The sequence below is a fragment of the Haliotis asinina genome, chromosome 5 (genome assembly GCF_037392515.1).
Source record: "Haliotis asinina isolate JCU_RB_2024 chromosome 5, JCU_Hal_asi_v2, whole genome shotgun sequence".
NCBI classification, from domain to species: Eukaryota; Metazoa; Mollusca; class Gastropoda; order Lepetellida; family Haliotidae; genus Haliotis; species Haliotis asinina.
In genome coordinates, this window is record NC_090284.1 from 22,011,959 (window position 1) to 22,035,499 (window position 23,541).

Sequence of the window (23,541 nt, forward strand, 5' to 3'; positions counted from 1 at the left end):
AATCTGATCTCAATCTTCTGTGTGAGCCACTCTCCTGCTTGACGGGCCGAGTAAGGTCTGTCTTTCATGTGTCCATCTTAGGATCCGTTGATCCCGACTAGCATCCTTGACTTAGATAAATGTTTTTCAGCGCTTGTTATAACACACACAGGGGTCAATAGCCAGTTTAATAGTGCAACATAACAGATTTACAGATAGGCGTGGTAGAGTCGTGAAATCTGTTCAAATCTCATCGTGGGCAATTCTTGTGCAAGTAGGTTACATACTATTCTTCAATCGCCCAGTAAGGCGTTAAACAGCGAGGAGAAGCTGGTGAATCTTGAGGTACACTGAATCTCAATTCATTCACTGACTCACTCACTCACTCACCCATACCCACCCACTCACTTAGTGTTAAAGTTGATATGACTGGAATAAATAAATATTTTGGACAAAGAAGGGGAGTTTCAATCTTTTACTGTCGCTTCGAAAGATCTTGAACTTAATTAAGTTGAGCTTTATTTTATCGGTACATATGTGTAAAAATCGCCTGCTTTGGCAGTAGGAAGCAGAAAGAGTGAGACTGTGAGTAACATCTGAGGTACCCCAGCTCTCTTAAATTATTACTGGAATCAAGATTCCGAAAATCTATAATAGTGATAACTGCACAGATCCTTTGCCGTAATGTTGTAGGTGAAGAATAAGCCGTTCAAACTGATGCTGTGGCTCGGTTGGCCGTGTCGTCTTGTGCGAGAGTTGTGTCCCTTGAACACCCCGGAAACTGTGGGTTGGAATCTACAATGGTAACTTTGTTTCTAGGTTAGTGCTAGTGGGTTTCATTAAATCAGTAAAAACCTGCGAAAATCGGGATTTCGTCCCCTATTCAACTGACACGCAGTGATATACATTGAATTTATAGTAATTTGAACTCAGTTAACTCACCCACTCACTCACTTTGCCTGAAGTTACACCTTTTTCCCAAACCTTAAGTTTGTGTCTCTCTTGTGTATCATACCGATACAGTGAGTGAGATTAGTGAGTGAGTTTTAGTTTATCATTAGCACAATTCCAACTATATATGTATATGGCGACGGCTTATGAAAAATCGACTCAGGACAATACTGTCCTGTGATCAACAGCATGAGCATCGATCTACGCAACTAGAACATAATGGCATGTGTCAGCCAAGTCATCGAGCCTGACCATCCGACCCCGTTAGTCTTTTACGAGCAAGGGTTGTCTAAGACCATTTCTTCAAGGGACCACTGATACCCATACAGTACAAGACGCCATTGTAGTATCGTCTTGGATGGGTTCGAATCCGTTAAATATAATTTCTACAATATGCTATTCTGTATGCACAAGGCTTTCTTTAGACTTAAATCCCCCACTAAACTGATGCTGACCATCTGTGTTCTAGGTAAAGTACATGTGGGAAGATTGAGTATTGTTTTTTTTTTAGGTGTACACAGTTACCTTTCTTAGATCTGTCAGGATCTGTCCACTTTTTGTAATAGTTTTTGCATCTTGGCTCCTGAAAGCTACTCGTACTTTACGTACACAACGTAACACAAGTAACAGGTGTAGCCTCACCTTAGGAAAGTCAGTGTGTTCAAATTTGAGTGAGTGGGTACCAGGTAGGATGAAATGATCATATGACTCTTAATCATATAGTTGGTCAGCATCACTTCAAGCTGCCTTCCCACACAAGCGAAACACTCACTCACTTTATCACACTCATTCTGTCATTCACTCTTACTTTTCCTATCATTCTGTCACTCATTCACTACATCACACCATCCCTCACTCTGTCACTATCACTCACTTTATCGCTCTAACTACCACACGGTCAATCTGACACACTCTCTCACTCACTCACTCTATCACTTTCTCTCCCAGTCATACTTTCACTCTAACACTGTGTCACTTTATCACTATGTCACTCACCTCATCATTCTATCATTCAGTCACTGACTTACTCATCAAAGATCTTTTTTTCAAGAGACGCGTATCGCAAGAGTGTTCTTTTTATAACGTTTTCACCCGAGCCGCTTCTTCAAATCGTACGTCACAGATCCCAAGCCTGTCTGTAGAGTGATGTGTTTTCTTTCTCTCAGAGACTGGTATTAGCTTGAGGGAGGAATGAAGGAATTACTGGACTTGAACACCCCCTAACTGTTCCAAATTATTCATCTTGGCATTTCATATCTTGAAGAATGGAAAATGTGAGAGAAGGGAACGTAAAATCGCTCATCGCAATCGATACCGCTCTCAGAGGACTTGATACGTTTAGAAAGTTCAGGTAGTATGTAGTCAGTGAGAGGACTGAGCGTTCTTTAACGCGGTACGGTTTTGAACGCTACAACCTAAATCAGGTCGTATCAGCATAGAGGTAGAAGAAAGTAATGCGGGTCTGAGCACACATGGGCGGATCCCACCCCCGCCCCTTTCTCAAAAACCTGTATCCGCCCCTGTCAGACAGATGGTGCTGGCAAACGTAGAAATCTAAGAATATATTTTTAAAAATCAACGAAAAACAACAACGGGGTTCTGGCGTTGCTGACCATGACAACTGGACGATCTTGCCTACCCAGGTAGTTCGTGATTAGGTAGGTGGTAGGTTCCTAAGGGTAGTCCACACCATGATGTTCTTGAACACTAATAACGCGTTCAGACCCTGCAGATGGGTAACAAGAGGTACAATCGCATACATATTTGTATGACGCAAGCGGAAGTCAACTCGCAGGACATCCGGTTCGCGGGTAGACGTTATATGCACACCGCTCCAGACCCGTAACGATCCTGGAGAAAGCTGATCTTTAGGAACCATGCTTGACGTAAGAGGATCAGTATAGCTGTTAAGGTATATGCATTTCTCCAGCCCCAACTGCGTAACGATCCTGGAGAAAGCTGATCTTTAGGAACCATGCTTGACGTAAGAGGATCAGTATAGCTGTTAAGGTATATGCATTTCTCCAGCCCCAACTGCGTAACGATCCTGGAGAAAGCTGATCTTTAGGAACCATGCTTGACGTAAGAGGATCAGTATAGCTGTTAAGGTATATGCATTTCTCCAGCCCCAACTGCGTAAAGCGGTACTCATGATACTAGTCACTCGAATGTCCAGATTCTGTTATAATTTTAATTAGGTTTTTAATGGACGCAGCGTTAAACAAAAACATCTGGAGGACAAGACAATGCATTACTCACTGAAACCCGCCTACGACCATCATACTAAAGCCCAGAGACAAACTATCTTCTTGAGCATTTCTGTTTGTTGTTTGACGCCACACTAAGCATTATTCCAACTATATAACACTGGTCTGTAAATAATATAGTCTGGACCAGAAAATCACGTAATACACATCACGCGCATCTATCTACACAACTGGGATGCGATGACATGTGTCAACCAAGTCAGCGAGCCTAACCACCCGATCCCGTTAGTCGCCTCTGACGACAAGCATTGGTTGCAGAAGACCAATTCTAACACAGATCTTAAAGGGTCTCTTAAGCATTTTAAGTACGTCTTGCAGACGTAGTGTCCTATCACACCCAGACGACGTAAATCAATACATCGACGTGGCCCATTGCCCTATTAAACATTACAAAACTATTATAATGCTAAATACAATCCCCTATGAGAACACCTTGTTTTCTAACCACAACACCTTCAAAAGGTATCTCTCCAGCATCACCACAGGATACAGTAACACAATAAGGTTCTGCTGACGCGGAATAATAAAGAAATCCTTTCTGGACAGACTTTGATGAAGCTTTATTAACGGTCGCTGGGCAGCAGTTAGGGAGATGGTATTGACCAGGGAAATCAATAGTAATTATCGATAGATTCATTTAACAGCGAAATATGCCGCCAACTTTATTCAAGCCATATTGCCAGGATCCCCCCAACGACACAATGGCATTTAGAATTGATTTCCACTTACAGCGTTGGTACGTTAGCTACCTGGCTTTGAGGAGGGCGCAAATACTTGGGACACACTTTAGCTAGCCGTCGTAATTTATCACAAGCATATTAAACTTGGGAAATGCACTGGGAAATGCATTGGGAAATGGAATAAAAAACAATATTTATATTACGGTTATATAACCTAGATTGGGTTTTTGACGCTGGTTGAATTTGCCGTGCCAGTACTTTAACCATGTTTGAATTGCGGTGGCTGAAAATGAAAAAAAAGACTTGTTTCATTAAAAGATGAGTTGTTGAAGGGTTTTGTAATTGTTATTGCTTTGTTGAGGTTTGTTATTTATTTCACATTTATAATTTCTTTTCTTTTTCTTCTTCTTTCTGTGTTTTAATGTGTTTGTTTGTTTTCAGGAGAGTTTTGCTCGTTTAGTGTTTTGTTTGTTTGTTTGTTTGTTTGTTTCTGTGTGTGTGGTGGGTGGAGAGGGACATTGAGTTTACTGTGTTTACAGCCTAAGGTTTTTTTGTAACGTTCACAATTTTTGCTCCTGCTCCTTATTTTACACTTAAACTTTCCTTCAATTGGCTGTGTCGATCTTGGACTAATCTAGAATTAAACAAGCAATATGTTTACAGCTCCGGTTATAATATATGCTTCTCTCTTGTTGACTGTAAGTTAGTTACAATCAATCTACACACCGGTGAAAATATTTGCTATTAAGGGTATTGTACAATTCTATCCTGTGTTCATACTGTACAGAAACACATTCATTTTGTCTTACGCAGTTACATTCTCACGTATAAATGTTCAAACCCGTAATCGATAAGATAGTGAAATCTACACTAACGAAAAAAATTACTGTGCTTGTTGTAATTGTGTAAATGTTATGTTATTGAAAATAACAACATAATATTTGGTCAATCGCCTGATCAATATTTTATCATAACAAATTCAATGAGAAAAATGATACCTGGTAAAAGGAAACACACCCTAGAAAGCGGGACACATCCTAGAGGAGAGTGTAATACCACAAAGACAATATCAATAACGAGTGTGTTCATCGTGTGCGAGACTGCGACAGAGGCTGCGAAGACGTCAGATAATTGAAAACTGCCTGCAGTGTTGGTCGAAACTGAAAGCCTACTTGAACTTGCGTTACTGAATGGTTCTGATCCTGTTGTAGGCGTCAAACCATCTAATCCCCGACATGTTCTAAGGGTGAAAGTTCTACGAAACACTACAGCAAAATACGTTAACTAGTTAAGTTATTGTAGGATTAGGATAGGATGTATGGACAGCACAAATCCACGCTACTAGTACATGCTGAAGGCGCTGGTATTTTTTCCCATGATCATTGGGTACGAGTGCTACTCTGTATTAGACATCGAATAAAATTGTGTCGAATAATATTCAAATTCTGTCAACTGTCAATTCTGTCGGTTTGTGTGATTTGTGTTTTCATTTCTAAACTGCTTGCTCATCATTTCGCATTGTTTGAATACCAAACGTATGCATTCCTATCGGACCAAAATACATGACTGTCAATAAATGAAAATTACTAGTTGCTTTCCATTACCATCTCATTTCAATGGACATGAACCTACAGTCGTTTAAATATAATGGCTATTAGTATCCTATTCATGTAGTTAGGATCTTGTTATAGAATTATTTTGTCAGTCTTTGTTTTGAAAGTTGAGTTAGTGAGTAAATGGGTTGGGTTTTAAAGTTGTTTTAACCGGTCCACAACCTTTGCTTTATTTAAAGGTAGCCTAAATGGTTAAAGCGTGCGATCGTCACGCTGAGGACCCGGGTTCGATTCCCCACTTGGGAACAATGTGTGGTGCCTATTTGTGGTGTCCCTCGCCATGATATCGCTGTTATATTGCTAAAGGCGGCGTAAAAGCATACTTGAGCACTCTTTTTTATAAAGTGTGTTTATAGGTCGACATCAATGATCATTAGAAGTGTGCTTCAAGCATCATAAGCATGGAAATTCTAAGATTCGAACCTACGACAGGCAATTACTTACATAGCAGTTGTACCACCACTCCGTCAACTTCTGTCTTGATTTAAACCGATGGAATACTATCATGAAATCAACGAATTTATATTTGTGGTTCCAAAAAGTCAATTCGTTAAATATCTCTTGTCGACGGCTCTACGGACCTATAAGGCGGAGCTGTATTATTGCTTGAGCCAAACTAGTGGAAACATTGCATTTTCTGGGACACTCGATTCCTTACAAATATAGAATTTATGTCCCGTCACCGCATCGTGCCGATATTGTCAATACCATTTGTCAGAAACATATCGGATTATGTCGTATCAATTGACGACAAACACTTCAACCTTCTCAAGGAATCGACATGTATACGTTCCCAAAGCCCCCGCCATGACGGTTCGTACTGAGCCAAGCAAGACAGCGGTTGCCAAACTGGACTTTTTGTGTACCCTATAAAACGGAAGTGCTTCCGTTAAACAGTTAAGAGCCATTATGCAAATGAGATTCATTGCATGGCGGTAATTGAAAGACTTGCCACAGACCCGTCGCCAAGGCAATAAATACACAGCCGTAGAATCACATTATCAATCACCAGTGAAAATATCCGCAGAACAATTTCTAATCAGCTACATAAAACAACCAAACGCAATACCATAGCCACACATTCCCATGCATACGATCAGTAAGGACCACCGATTTGGAACGTTTCTGGGACATGGAGACTTGAAACTGTTGTACTATTTTCAGTCTCCGGTATGGATTGTTCCCAACTGACGTAGAGAGCAATCGACTCCGAAGCTGTAAAACTACATATTGGTATCCATTAAATGTGTGGGCAATACTAAGATATAGTGAGCTGGTGCCGTTCAGTGAGAACGTTCTAATTAGAATGTTGGCATCTATTCTCCCATGACAGACCAAATGGGATGGGAGATGCCGATATTTTCCGGATGATGAAGCACGGAAGGATTCCCTTCTAAACTTCATTGCAAATGGTCAGGACTTGATGTCTGTGTTCACAGATGAGCTTCCCGTTTGAAGGCATCACATGCATTGGACTTTGTCTCTTGAATTAATCATAGAATCACTGAGCATAGTAGACGCGCTACGTAGCAGAGAACGCATGAAACCGTGGCAGTGATTGTGACGTCACCTCTCACGGGAATCACAGCAATGGGCACCGACATAAACACACTTAAATGCAGTCTGACGAAGATTATAAAGAAACTTTGAAGAACCTTGTGGCTTTTTACATTCGTCTTACCAAACACGTTACACGTGACTGTTGAAGTGCTATGGAGACAGATTGACATATGCTTCTGGGAATGGTTTTATCGCGGATGTTTCCTCACCTTTGTGTATAAAGGAGTTACGCGATGGAATTACTGCACCTGTCACAACTGCAGGCATGGTTCGCTGCTGTCATCATTTCTGTAGGATTCCTTACAGGTATGTTATAGATGGATGTAGAAGAGACAGACAAATAGACACTGACAGACGGGTAGATAGACAAGGATAGACTGACAGACGGTAGATAGACAGACAAGAAGAGACTGACAAACGGGTAGACAACCAGACCAGCAGAGACTGACAGATAGATAGAAAAGTAGAAACTGACAGACGGGTAGATAGACAGACAAGCAGAGACTGACAGACGGGTAGATAGACAGACACGCAGAGACTGACAGACGGGTAGATACACAGACAAGCAGAGACTGACAGACGGGTAGATAGACAGACAGGAAGAGACTGACAGACAGGCAGACATGCAGAGACTGACAGACGGGTAGATAGACAGACAAGCAGAGACTGACAGACAGGCAGACATGCAGAGACTGACAGACGGGTAGACATGCAGAGACTGACAGACGGGTAGATAGACAGACAAGCAGAGACTGACAGACAGGCAGACATGCAGAGACTGACAGACGGGTAGATAGACAGACAAGCCTAGACAGATAGACCAGTAGATGGACAAGAGAACACGGACAGCCGGGTAGACAGACAGACAAGCAGAGACTGACAGACAGATAGACAAGCAGAGACTGACAGACAGGTAGATAGACAGACAAGACGATAGAGTACACAGGCATTTTGACAGAGGCATGTAGACAGATCGTCTCAAAGAGGCACATAGACACATATGTTCGAAGAAGCAGGTAGACAGTGGCGCTTAATACGTTAGAATGAAAATAAGAAAATCAAACATTTTTATTGCTGTAACGGTAGAAGACTAAAGATGCTAGTGAAGAAATTCCCACGAACACATGCTGAAAACGTTACATTCTGTATCAAGGATTATACTGAGGATGAGTGAGTGAGTGAGTTTATTTTTACACCGCACTCAGCAATATTCCAGCTATATGGCGGCGGATTGAGGATGAACGATGGAATCATATTTGATATTTGAAACTACCAGGTGTCAATTACAAACGAATGTAATATCATAAATGTTAATGTTATTCTTTGCTAATACCATCATTTATATGTATGTGCTGAAACGTCAACGTATTTAATAAAATGCATACGGATAACCAGCTGGGAGTCTACTTAGAAACAGCGTCCATTTGGGCTAAATAGTTAATCACAAAAATCACAAGCCCGCTAAAATCAGTTATCAGTTATGGCCTTAGAGAAAAGCATACACATGTAAGCCAGTTATGGAATAAGAAATACGAGCAGGAGGAAGGATGATAACAGGACCGACTACTACTTTTACTGTGTCACATTGTGATCATGTCGAACATGCATGTTCATTATAAGTGTAAACCTAATGTCTCTAAAACCTCAAAACATGCCGTTATTTAGTGTTCCTGCATTGAAACTTGTTTCATTCAGCATATTGTGCCATGTTATATTTTCTCACACTTGCGCATAATGTACACGTGTGTATATGTAAAACTGTAATCTATCAAAAGAATAAAAATTCATTTTAAAGTTCAGGAGAGGTGTATATATAATGATCAGGAGAGGTGTATATTACCATACGTCCAGGGATAGTGTTACTGTGTTGCAAAAGATTTCTGCCAGATATTATTCAAAATTAAAAATTTGAAGAGGTAAACAGACTATTTAGACTAATTCATGCGCCCTTAAAAAGCAACTAAACGGTCAATATATACTATGTATGCAACGCCCAAAATGTCTGAACATGAATGGATAGCAAGAAAACATCCATTCCTTCACCCACGAACATCCAAAGATGGCAATGGTGCTGGTAAACGTTTGAACCGGGCCATTAAATATATAAATACATTGGAGCCAAACCTTGAAATGCGAAATAATTCGCCCAAGCAAAGAATACCCCAAGAACGCCAAACTACAAAAAAAAACCTCATTGCTTAACGTTTTATCATAAAGGTCAGTATTTCAGTAGAAGAGTAATACTAAATTAACATGCAATTTCATAACAGAGATGAGTTGATACTCAACTACAAAACAGTAGCACCACGACAACCATACACTGAAGTAGTCAGTAGCCATACTACAAGAAGTAGTAACATTTCAGATATAATGTTACGTCAAACACTAAGTAACATGTCTTTGGGAGGCGTTGTAGTAGTTATACACCTATACATTGATGTCAAACTAGAAGGAGAAGCATCACTGTCATACCTTGGAGCCTAACCACAATACGCTGTTGCAATATGCAGTGCATAAGGTAACGCCCAGTCACCAGGAGGAAGCACAATTGCAGGATCTCCTTGAAGTCCATCCAGAAACGTGACAATTTTGTTCTCAAAACTTCGACGTCCAGCTATCAATATTAACAGAGCTTTGAACATAGTGAAACATTGAAGATGACAAATTTAGTTCTTCCTTTAAAGTTCGGGAAGATATATATTCTAAATCTGACTTAACATGAGGCCATTGTGAAGAGTAATGTCATCAAAAGATATAACCATCTTGGCAAAATATATTCTTCTATCCTTTTGAGACATCTTAGCGTATGTATATGCGTATGGGCATGTGTGAACATCTTCGCAAATGACATTGCGTCCAATGGAGGCCTACCACGACACTGCAATATTTGCATTGATCGGAGGTAAAATCGATATGCAATGATTTGGTAGATGCTTATTTAACTCCATCAACTCAATAACATAATTACAGCAGTAACAGTTGAACGCCTAGTCATCAATTCCTGCAGATACCACAGAACAAAGAAACACCAGCAGTCAATTTCCCCTATGATTAAAATCAATAATTCAAATGTGATTATATCCATTAAACCTCCAAACGTAAATCATCCATTATTGTTGTTTCAATTACGTAATAAGTGTGAAAGACTATACAACACAGGTAAAGTACCTTGCAGATGAGATTTCTATCGAGCGGTCCATAAATGCTCAATGTGTTTGTACAACGAGGGTGACAGTATAACCAGGGCATTGAAACAGCGAAAATCAGTGGCGAGATTAACGTGGTATTGGAAAATCGGTGTGTTATTTTAGCAGGGCAATATTGTTCCATAAACGTGCTATCACAATACCAGGATGACCAGAACATTTAGCACAGTGAAAATCAGTTGAGAAAAACGTGGTACTATAATACCAGCATGGCATTATAACCAGGAACGTTTGTACCGCAGAACTCCAATTTTGGATAAATGTAGCATTATAATACCAGCATGGCATTATGACCAGAACATCTAGCAAAGTGAAAATCAGTTGAGAGATAAACGTGGTATTATATAACCAGGATGGCATTATTATCAGAACATTTAACACAGTGAGAGTTAGTTGTGACATAACAAGTGTTTGCACTGAGACAAACATGGTATCATAACCATGATTCGGGATTACCTCTTCACAAACACCCGGTGTCTTTTATTCACATCATTTCCATCACTAATTTGCTTTCCACGGCGTTCTTGTGGATACGTTTGACACTTAAAATATCTCACTATATACGCTATCACTACTGTGGGGTTTATATTACGTATAATATATTATGTAGGTAATTTGCATTCAAGTGGCTCTAATACCTGATGTCAACCTGATAAAGATTCATATTGCTGCTTGGTTTGTTGTTTAATGCAATATTCCAGCTATATGGCAGCGGTCTGTAAATAATCGAGTCTGGATCAGACAATCCGGTGATCAACGTCATGAGTATCGATCTATGCAATTGGTTTACGATGACATGTGTCATAGCCGCCTCTTACGACAAGCTTACGTTGCTGAAGACCAATTCTAACTCTGATCTTCATAGAATATTGCTGAGTATGGCGTAAAACTAAACTCAGTCACTCATTACAATATCGGCTGCAACTTGTTTCAGTTGACGGAGCGACAGTTCCTCCCACCTATCAGTACATCAACAGTCTAACCTGCTATGATTGCTCCGAGAACACCAAGGATGCCAACAACTACTGGGATCCCTTCACGCCCTGCCAGAGTAACCTTAGTGCAGTACCACTCAGGCATTGTCACTCTACAGACAAGTACTGTAAGGTGAGTCTCTCTACAGACAAGTACTGTCAGGTGAGTCACTCTACAGACACGTACTGTAAGGTGTGTCACTCTACGGACAAGTACTGTAAGGTGAGTCTCTCTACAGACACGTACTGTCAGGTGTGTCACTCTACGGACAAGTACTGTAAGGTAAGTCTCTCTTCAGACAAGTACTGTAAGGTGAGTCTCTCTACAGACAAGTACTGTCAGGTGAGTCTCTCTACAGACACGTACTGTAAGGTGTGTCACTCTACGGACAAGTACTGTAAGGTAAGTCGTAACTCTGCAAAAAGTGCTGGAAGGTGAGTCGTCAATCCACCAACAAGTACTGCAAGATGAGTCACTCTATAGATAACTATTGTAAGGTGAGTCGTTACTCCACAGGCAAGTTCTAGAAGATGAGTCGTCAATCTACAGACAAGTACTGTAAAGTGAGTCACTCTACCAACAAGTACCGTAAGGTGAGTCATCAATCCACAGACAAGTATTGTAAAGTGAGTCATCACTCCACTGACAAGTACTGTAAGGTGAGTCGTCACTCCACATACAAGTTCTGGAAGAAGAGTCGTCAATCCACAGACAAGTACTGTAAGGTGAGTCACTCTACCAATAAGTCCTGTAAAGTGAGTCCTCAATCCACAGACAAGTGCAGTAAAGTCAGTAGTCACGCTACCGACAAGTACTGTAAGGTGACTCACTCCACAAACAAGTACTGTAAGGTGAGTCAAACTGTCCTACTGCAGATATCTGTAGTTACGGTTAGCAAATCCTTCTCACTACTGTCAAGTGTTAAAAGCAAGTCGTTCCGCTTGAGAGAAGTAGCCCGCTATCAAGTCACGGAATAAGTAATTAAAGGTACGTGACACTGTCACACTTTAGATTAGTACTGTAAGGTGATTCACACTGCCTCACTACATACATGTAATGATCCATAGCCTGCATTCTGAACACTTCTATCAATCAAATAATGCATAGCCTGCATTCTAAACACGTCTAAACTGACAAAGCATTGCTTGTGCATTAATTTAGAATTTTTATAGATTGCATTCAATACACGTCTACCAACATTAAAATGCACAGCTAACATTCTAAACACGTCTATCATGCTAGTAATACATAGCCTTCTTACACGACCACGGAACTAATAAGCAGAATCTGCATTAATTATATATTTTTATAGATTCCATTCTAAACACGTCTATCAACTTTAAGATGCACAGTTTGCATTCTAAACACGTCTATCACGCTAATAATGCGTAGCCTGCATAGTTTGCATTCTAAACACGTCTACATAGCAAATAAAGCAGAGTTTACATTAATCATATGTAGTTTTATAGATTTCATTTGTAAACACGTCTATCAACTTGTAGATGCACAGTTTGCGTTCTAAACACGTCTAAATTGATAAAGCATTGTTTGTGCATTAATTTAGAATCTTTAAAGATTGCATTCTATACGCGTCTACCAGCATTAAAATGTATAGTTAACATTCTAAATACGTTACATATCATGCTAGTAATGCGTAGCCTGCATAGTTTGCGTTCTAAACATGTCTACGGAGCTAATAAAGCAGAGTTTACATTAATTTACATATGTTTATATGCATTCTAAACATGTTTATCAAGAAAAATGTGCATAGATAAAATTTTAAATACGTCTATCAAACTTTGTTAGTTGTTAGCTTCAATTCTAAGGCAGCCCTGAAAAATTAATGGTAAATTTCTGTCTATGCTGCTCTTGATACTGAAAACAATTGTTTTCGTGGTATACATGCCACTACGTGCACAGAGACAACGCTGTAAATTTGATCCTATTTAAAACCTGGTAAGTATTTTAAACGGTATACATATGCATTGCATCGGTTCCTTTACAGAAAAAAAGTCTGAAATACGGTCGAATAAATGTTTTGTCATTCAATACGTTGTGATTGATTGTTCTGCTATATTCACGGTAATACGTGTTCAATGAGCACATGCAGCGTTGCGTTGACAGGTGGAGATGATTTATTTTGAAACTAAAGCATATCTGATTTCATGAACATAAACCACTGCCAGTGATAGCGTTTCACAAAGAAGGACTTTAAACACTCAAAAACACGTGTAAACAAAGGGGTGAAATTGACGGTAGGCGGACTTTTGAAGTCTAAGCAAATAGATCTATGTAAAAATGAGGTTTGGAATTGGATACGTCAGAATTGATTGAATCATGTTGAATTGTGTCCTAGTAACACATACAAATATATTCAGTTTTAAATGGGTGTTTGAAATGATAATTCACAATTTAATCAGTCTACATTTAACAAGGATTCATAACGTAGCTTTAAGGGTGGAGAGATAGCATAGTGGCTGAAGCGTTCGTGTGTCACTCCTAAGACTCGGGTTTGATTTCTCAAGAATATAATGTGTTGTCGGTGTCTCCCGCGGTCATATTGCTGAAATATTGCAAAAGGCAATGAAATATAAACCATAATCACTCACATCAACATATAATTGTTATATGGGAGTACATACTGAATCATCTGTGTGCATGTGCGTGTGTGCGTGCGCGCGTGTGTGCGAGCGTGCGTGCGTGCGTGTGTTGTAACCGGAGACCCGGGTTCGATTTGACAAATGGGTACAATGGGTGAGGCCCATTTCTGGTGGCCTCCGTCCTGATCTTGCTGGAATATTGCTAAAAGCGGCTTAAAACTAATCTAACTCAGTCATTTTTGCAATTGACAAATATGTCAGATATAATTCCCCATGGTGTTGAAATGTAAAGTTTGTTCCAGTGTATGTTCAGGGGAACAAATATCTTGTCTTTGCATTCGTTTCTGACGGATGCCACAGATGGGGCAGGATACGCTTACATTTTAGCAAAATAAACTGTTGTAATAAAAGACAAATAATATGGATGACACCCTCTTGTTTGTTGTCTTGAAGTGGTCATCCATATTTTTTGTCGTTTACTTCAACACCAACTTCTAAATTTCTCCCAAGAATCTGAAAATCCTGGTATCATGACTATTATTGTAATTCATATGATATTAAATTATGATTTAATTATAGTTAATTACGAGCCGTTATTCCCCGTTATGCATAGAAAACCATACAAAGGTTTACAGTTAGTAGAAGTGCCTATATCCTTCGAAAAAGGTTCTTAATGTGTTCTCACAGCTTCACAATGCCCATTATTCTTGCTAATACAGAACTATCCAACTTACTAAAAAAATTTAATTCATTTACAAACACCCAACAAATCCAAACTGCAAGATTTGTTTTGCAGTTGTGTGTACTTAAACCAATGCAATGCCATTACAGCACACTCGTGTACAGAAAATGAACAGGTTGGTTTTAGAGTATTTTCAGCGTTTGTATAATTGAAAACGTTACGAAAACAAAAGCGTCCCCAGTTTGTTATCTCACAACGAGCTGGACACGATTCCCCACTTATCTTAGTTGTTAAGACTGAATTAGCTGTGGGGCTGGAAGGGGAAGTGTTTATTGACGCTCAGTACGTGGCCATATGTTTGCACCTCCTCATCTTTGGGGTTGGAGGGTGGCGGCTCGGCTTGTGAATACCATTGGTTTAATCACATAGTGTCATGGCAATAACGTTAAACCGCGTGTGGTAATCAGTGCTGGTTTAAATCGCCCACAGCAGGTAACCATGCTGGACTAGCATCTTTGTGTGACTGGCTCATTTCTCATTGGCATAATTGCTTTTCGAATGGTGGCAACTAATCGATATGAAGTTGATCGGCTTTAATGATGATTAAGTAGATAGATTCATGACTGGGTCTATTTTCACGTGTATTGACGTAGAGTGTTCAAATATTAACTCCCTCGCTTGACCTGGCTTGCTTTATTATGTATAGTTACTATTTCATGCGTTTACAACTAATATTTGCTTAAGGACCAGTCACTCTCTGAATATGTAGTTCTACCCGGACTGAAATAGCTTAAAAGACAACATTGTTGTGTTATGGGCTTTCGGACATATATACCGTGTCCCTGTCTTCCACTCGGGAGACGCCCATTCATCGAGACTCTTCGAAACGGTGCTCAGGATTAGCTTAGTTCGATGTACCTTAAGGCGTGAGTTTGAATCCCCAATTTGCCCACCCAGATCATGACCATGTTACTTGTGAGTGGGTGAGTGAGTGTTTACGCCGCTTTTCAGCAATGTTTTCAGCAAAGGGTTTCACGCAGTATACCAATGAGGGGAATGGAACCCGGGTCTTTGGCGTGACTAACGAACACTTTAACCACAGGGCTCTCTATTATGCTTTTAGTTATACATTCTGAAGACAGACCACATATTAACATCCATTTCTTAAATGTAGCTCACCCGCCATAACACACGAGTAATTTGTCACGAAACATTTCCAGACATTGATGGCAGGTTTCTGTTTTGATTTTAATAATGCCATGTTGTCGCCTGAACACAAATATTAGGGACCAAGGTTCAGGATATTCTTTGGGTTGGTTGGGGCGTTGGGGCATTTTATCGAAACCGATTCTGACATGAATGGCATTTACAACAGATGTTTTAGTGGATAAACATTGATCCTTGCAAGATACATTTCACCTATTTAACCTGGTAGCCTCTACAAATGATTTTATATTTGTTGATGGTATATCGTTGAAAACCAATATAGCTCCTAACAAACCTCCTCTGTGTAATGACGTCAAAACGAAACAATAGCTCGCCCTCACAATAAAACAATCGATTGTTCATATGAAACTAATATGGTTTCGGGATCAGGGACGTTGAGTTCTTTATCTTAATAGAATATCAGAATGCCTGGTCTTTTTCATTATCAATAGACGTTACTCCTTCATCCGTAAACACAAGCGGCCTGTTTGCGGCACAAGGGTGGTGTGAGTCAGATTTCAGTCACGGCATGAGATCGCGTATGGCTTGCGTATGTCAAATACGCCCAACTCCAAATTCAAACAATTGATAGCAATCAAACCAGAAGCCCACACATTTGGTAAAATCACAAGAAGAGATGGCATGTGTTATCTTGATTTTGTAAACTTTACTGATTTCCTTACTGATCAAGGTGGCGTACATGTATATATTATTTGTATTTTTACAGTTTAAATTTGTCTATTGACATCTGTTATCATGAGATTAAGAATGTCAAGATTTAATGTTCTTCTAATCGATATTCAATACAAAATGAATATAATTTACTCTCTGCCTATCCCATCCTAAGCAACAATACGTTTGTTGACAAAATTCAATTCAGTACAAAAATGTAGAAACCATGACTGAATTTGTATGAACTCGAAATAAAATCCTTTGATCGGATGTAAATTTATTGTTGGGAGTGAGGTCCTTGGTAAGGCGCAATGTTTGGCTCAATGGTGTTTTTTACCATTTACTTACCAAATGGTGTTGATTACCTAAGGGTGTTAATTGTCGGTCTATCGACAGAATGTATTACTAGAAACATTATAAATAGCCCTGTGGTTGAAGCCATTCGTTCGTCACGCCAATGACCCCTGTTCAATTCCCCACATGGGTACAGTATGTGAAGCCCTTTCCAGATGTACCAACTGTGATGTTTGCTGAAAAATTGCTGAAAGCGGCGTAAACTCACTCACCCACTGATATTTGTATAAGGTCTGGGCCCACTTGCACAACGCGATGTTAGGTCTGTAGTTTAATTGTATGCTAAGACTGCTCTGAGGGCAAGAATGACCGCAAGGCTTTTATTATGTGACGATACGAGTCAGCGTAATATTGTAATTCTCGGCTGAATCCAAGAATCCTGAATTTACCTGTTTTCACCCGCGTAACAGACACGTGAAGAAATGGCGATAGGTCAGTTTCGTTTATCGACCACATCCACCGTCCCGGAAACAACCCTGTCCACACAAGATACAATATTGTTCTTGTATCTTCCCATCCTGATATCATTTTATAAAATCGATAATTAATCATATGATATACTAAATATTGATCCCCATTTTGGTTTGATTACGGTCAACACACTTTTGAATGGCAGATATTTTCACAAGCTAATAATTTCCAATGAATGAACACAATGAGTATATTTAGGTAATAAAGTATTTCAAATTTGATCCAAATATGAATATAGATTATATTTGAGGGGTTTCTTTTGTAAATAAAAAACACGCATCGCCAAATAGTCTAGTGTACAATTACTGTTATTTGCCTTCCATCCAATACCGGACAAATGAAATGTGGCTTGGGAAATCGATACCAATTTCATTGATTAGGGATTTGTATAGGAAATGGATCCCAACCGTGTAATTGTCAACCAGTATCGGGTCAGCCAGTGTGAATGGTTCTCATGATGTCCTGAGTATATTCACTGTTTGCATTATCTACCTATCACAAATAGGAATTATTCAAGTTGCAGTTGAATAGATCTACATCGCCGTGAATGAATATTGAACTATTTATCTAAATTATGTCTAGTAATTCTACTTGATCAACGATCGACACATTGAAACCGAACACGTCTTTGGTAATCAATTCACTCAAACTCATGAGAGGCATTTCGACAAATATTTAAGACTGTTGAAACCTTTAACCATTATAGGTCAACCTTAGGATCTGAAGAACGTATGTACAAATGTTTGACGAAACAAATGAACGCATGTACAAATGTTTGACGAAACAAATGAACGTATGTACAAATGTTTGATGAAACAAATAAGAAATGGTATTCGAAGGAGATTCGATACAGGTTATGTTCGCTGCTTTGTAACTTCATTGTGTTTTACGATCCCGATCCTCAAAGCGTTCATAGTACTACGTCATACGCACGTTACTATAGCACGTAACATTACGAATGCTTTGTGGATCGGTGCCCAGGGCCTAGAGTTTCGAAGCTATTTTAGCGCTAAGATAGTCGTAAGTCAATGTTAATGAATTGCACTTACGACTATCTCTAACTAGCTCTAAGAGAGCTTCGAAAATCGAGGCGCAGGACTGTTTTCATCCTAAAAACCTTTCGATAAAGTTTTTAAACTTTCAAAACCGAATTTTAATTATTTACTTTGCTTTCCCCGTGCTTAACAAATGAAAAATCGATATGTAAATTAAGGTGCATAACTTAAAAACAACAGCATATTTTTACGACAAAAGATTCTGAGGCAGAAAGATTTGTTTGCATTTAATGTGGCTTTAGCGTAGTTCATAATTGATCATTTTGTGCGGTGACATTTCGGAACTGCCTTGCAGCGCCGGGGACAGGTAATGGCAATCGAAAGAAGCCAATATTTACAAAACATTAAGAAAAACTTAACTCAATTAGCAATGGACTGTCCTCGTGCTGTACGGTTCAAAAAACACTTTGTTATGTTTAACACATGAAAAGACTATATTGATACAGTAAGCAAGCCTAATTGCCTTTCTGTTCCAGATAGACATGTAAGGACAGTAAGTGCTTTTGGAGATTATCCAGAAATAAAAGAAGTTAGAACCGGTTATAGAACAACTGACATACATTGCGTTAAGGGTGTCTGACTAATAGCTCGCACTCTTTCGATTTTTTACTTTTCAGGGACTTTCAACTAAGGCATCAACGCTCTCTGAAAAAGATGATGGATCCGCCATTTTATGTTTGTTTTACACTTTAACATGCGGGAAAGTTTGTCTTCTCAATTATAAGTAATGTTTCAAAATATAATTGACCGATTTTCCTTGTGGATACGTACGGCGAATTGGAGATGATCAAATCAGGACTTGGACAACCAGGGGTGGATATTATGACCACCGATCAAAGCTTGTCTACCGTATCCATCGTCATTACGTTCGTTAAGAAGGATTTGATACGGATTAATTTATATTGCAACTTTAATTTCCTAACACATACGTAATCAGAAAACGCAATAAACATGTATAACAGAAATCACGAGAGATTTTACATGAGTAAAGAATTTGTAAATCTGGAAGCAGGTGAATACCTAGATACGACTACACTGTTTCAACAGTAGCTCCTGACCGATGATGAGATCCCAAACATGTGCCAAATGTTGACGAATTTGTGTTCTTTACGTGACAAGAAAAATGAAAGTTTGTCAGTTTTATCTTCTTCCACACCTAACTTATTGCTAACAAACTGGGATTTTATCACAAATTATATCAGTTAGCGTCAGATAGCCGTATTCTTGGACATAAACTTGACCTGGTCATGTTGTCAGGGTAACAGCTTGCAAGATATTTTATTCCAGAATGGCTTGCTTTGGGTGTTTCCACCGAATCAGAGGAAGTGTATATATAGCAATCTATTTATCAAGTTCTATTTGAAACAGTAGGATTTTTTGTGTCAACCCTGATTTCCAGTGGTCCGTTAATATGATGTTCTCATCTGATTTACCCTTTATGTCAAACTGAATGTCTTCCTGAAGACTGGGTATTCCTTTGCACTGGCGTTTTATTTTCAATAGAACCACTTAGGGCTAGTTTTTAACAGATTCATCTGAAGATAGGTGTTTAGCGTAAACCGCTTGATTCTTCTAGTTCTAGATCTTGTGTCGTTGTTCAAGTTTGGTTTGACTTTATACAGATCACTAAATATTACCTAAGGCTAAAGACGACGAATTATCACGCAATCATGGTGAAGTGCGTGCTTTTCTTCACGTAGAACCTGAAAGCCACCATTTTGGTTTCTCTACGATTGATTTTAGCGATCCTAAGTTGGTCATGAACACCTTAAGTTTACGACTGAGGTGGGTAAGATTGGTTTGTGGAACGGTATGCTTATCATAATGCCATGTTATAATGTGGATATTGGGGGTATACGATTGGCGTAGGGCTAAGATCTGTTAGTGGAACCCCATCCTATGCTACTGGGAAATTCCACCGCCAGTAAAGGTGAAGGTCACGTGAACATGCAAAGTCGCAATCTGAGGGAACATGTGTTTTCACAGAATTGGACATTCTGACATAGATAAGATAATAACTGAACAGTTCTCTAACGTGAGATACCACATGTCATTTGCACACGTTAGCCATGAGAGGAAAGGCGTCGCTGAAGCGTTAATCTGTTTCCCAAGATGCCAATCAATGTCTTAATTAACGCCACTCAAGGATATTCATTTGTGCGTCACTAAATCCTGTCTTCAATCTAAGGAAAATTAAGTTAATTGACTCGTCGTACGCTCTGTAAACGATGTAGTCCCGGTCATATCCTAAGGGGATAGCTCAAAATGTTAAATAAGTCGTGTTTATATATTATGTAAAACATGTCTTTGTTATATAACAAAACATCTCAACTCGCTATTCATTCGCTACTCAAAACGCCACAATGGAATTCCACTTCTGCTACTGTGTTAAAAACGATCCTTGCTAAAACAGAGCAGTAATAAAGGGCCCTCTGTGAGATAAACAGGGCTTTGAATCAAAGACTATCTTGACAGCAGTAATAGAAATGGATTTCCGCACCCATTTTATCATTGTGTCTCCGATCCGTGAAGATCAGAGTTAGAATTGGTTCATCAACCAATGCTCGCCGTAAAAGGCGACTATGGTTGTCATAAAAGGCGACTAAAGGCTCGCTGACTTGGTTGACACATGTCATCCTATCTCAGCAGCGTAGATAGATACTAAAGATGTTGATCACTGGATTGTCTGGTCTAGACTCGATTATTTACAATCTGCTGCCACATAGCTGGAACATTGCTGCCTACACCACACAAACAAGCAGAACAAATTATTATCGTTGCTCTCAACTCGTCTGTTTCCGTAACCTGCTTCAAAACGTTCGGCTTCTCCCGAATTAGACTGTTTATGTAACACATCTGACATTTACCCTGTTCCTTCCAGGTGGAGCGTGTGACGGTCAAGGGCATGACCATCAGCATCAGTAGAGACTGCACCGCTGAGTGTAGATACGGCTGCAGAGCCTCCGGATACGGCGTCACAAAAATCAGATGTATATCCTGTTGTAGAGAAAACGCTTGCAACACCGACAACGTGGGCACTAGGACGACTTTGAGTCCAACGACATTGGCAGCAGTGATGTGTTATTTCATTGTAAACCACGTTGTAAGGTAGCACACACGTGCGTTACATGTGCGAAAACAAGTCATCTTGAAAGGGAAGGTATTTTTCGACGAGGGCATTTAACAGTGTATTTGTGCACTACATGCAAACCGTTACCTTGGCAACAGTGACACAAGAAAAGTACACTTCGCTAGCTGCCAGGTGTGAGTCAAAGTGTATTGAATAACATGGATCATAAATGCATGGTACATTATTAAAATCATATGTAACAGACAATCAGGGGGTGACTATAGCATCAAACAGAATCACTTTCATTGAATTTATTTTCATTAATTAACATACGTAAAAGAAATATATGCATACCATTATGGTCGTCTCTGTCTACATTCAATTACCAGGTGTTTTTCATAATTCAAAGCTTTAAGTTTTCAAAAAACGAAGAAAGAATTTGGATGTGAGACATGCGTGGACCAAAATTGCGGTATTACTTGTAATGTCGCAGTAAGTAAATAAGTCGCATTAAGAATATCGATATTAGCTGGGGAAGCGGGATAAAGGAAGTAGTCATCAAAGCTCTTGTGCACCACGGCGTGCTTGAAGTCACTGATAGTGGGTCTCAGCTCCAAGTTCTTACTATAATGTTTCTATCCTTGCAATGGACATCACCAGTCTTAGTCTTTGATTCGTAAGACTTCTGCTAACAGAGATATAAATGCAACACTGTTCAAACCCGCCTCAAACCAAACCGACTCATCACGTCACCTCGTCACAGGGTAACGTAAATCGACGGATGGATGACGGGTCTTTGGTCTCCAACACAGATCATCATCAACTCCACATCCTGTTGACAATCCAGTCTCTGTCTAACTACCCGTATTTCGAGGTATTGGGTGACGATGAAGCAACTGCCATGTCAATATAGTTACATCACAACAACACATCTAGTTAATGGAGGTTTACGAGAGTAGGACTTACATGTCACTTTTAAATACTTAGATTCTTCAGATAGTGAATGTAATGTCATATTATATATGTTTGAATCATTGACGACGCGTTGCCAAAATGCTCATCACCATCTCACGGGGCAGACTGAACACAAACACTTATAGTTTACCTAAATATTTGCGCAAGGCGAGGCTCTACATTTTAGTAAAATCTGTCTTGTTCCTTCAACCATTGTATGACTCATGAGTACGATTAAGCCATTTCAAGCCTCGTACCGTTTGTCAGCTGTCACCATTACCACCACAAGAATTATTATCAAAGTCATGATTAGGTCTGTACATTGAAACACAAACATTTGACATTTGACAAACTTTACCTTCTCATTCCATAGGCTTTCGCTGTAGTGATTCTCTCACGTATTGTAATTCATTTATATGTTACATAAAGATATTGTATATATTGTCAGTGATAATTTATGCAATTGGTGAATATGGTATAATAAAATCAGAACATTGAGATTGTGATGAGCCGGTTCATTCTGTGCTGAGACAATCACAGAACTCACAGGAACACACTGATAGTGAACCAAATGCATACACGCAAAATGCATGCATAAAGAAAAGCAAATACACACACGCATGCGAGACCTTAACTGAATGTGCATACTCAAGAGGGAAAATTACACACACTCATACTGAGACTGTATGAGCACACACATTCACACACGCACGCATGCACACACGCACACTAACGCGCGCGCATGCATATACTTCCATGTGTACACACCGGGGCATACAGTACACACAGGCACTTAGACAAAAAGTGACATACATATGGATCGAGGTGCACACAAACCCTAACACAAATGCAAGTGCAGTAAAACACACTACTTTCATACAAGCATAAACAGTAATACACACGTACTGTGATAAACACACGCAAACAAACACTCAGATAAACACACAAATCACTCTCAGAGAAATACAGTCTCAGACACACACTTATACACTCACGTATTGTGGCAAACACGCACAAACTAATACTGAGACACGCACAGTGAAACGCATGCACACAGCGAAATACATTAGCATACACACACGTACTGAGACCAACAAACATGCACACACACATACACATACACACTCACTCACACACACACTGAGACAGTAACTCTCACACAAGGCGTGTTGTATTAGAGTTTCTAATCCGTTTATAAGTCAAAAGGCATACAGTCCCAATATTTATTCAGCAAACACCATTATGT

At 39.5% G+C, this 23,541-nt stretch overlaps 1 protein-coding gene across 1 annotated transcript; it reads left to right on the top strand.

The window, feature by feature from the left end:
* Positions 1-6,566: 6,566 nt before the first annotated feature.
* On the top strand, positions 6,567-22,793 carry LOC137284188 (uncharacterized). Its single transcript, XM_067815911.1, has 3 exons — positions 6,567-7,356; positions 11,191-11,363; positions 21,153-22,793. The coding sequence occupies exons 1-3, from the start codon at positions 7,284-7,286 to the stop codon at positions 21,381-21,383; spliced, it is 477 nt and encodes a 158-aa protein (XP_067672012.1). The 5' UTR covers positions 6,567-7,283; the 3' UTR covers positions 21,384-22,793.
* Positions 22,794-23,541: the final 748 nt, after the last annotated feature.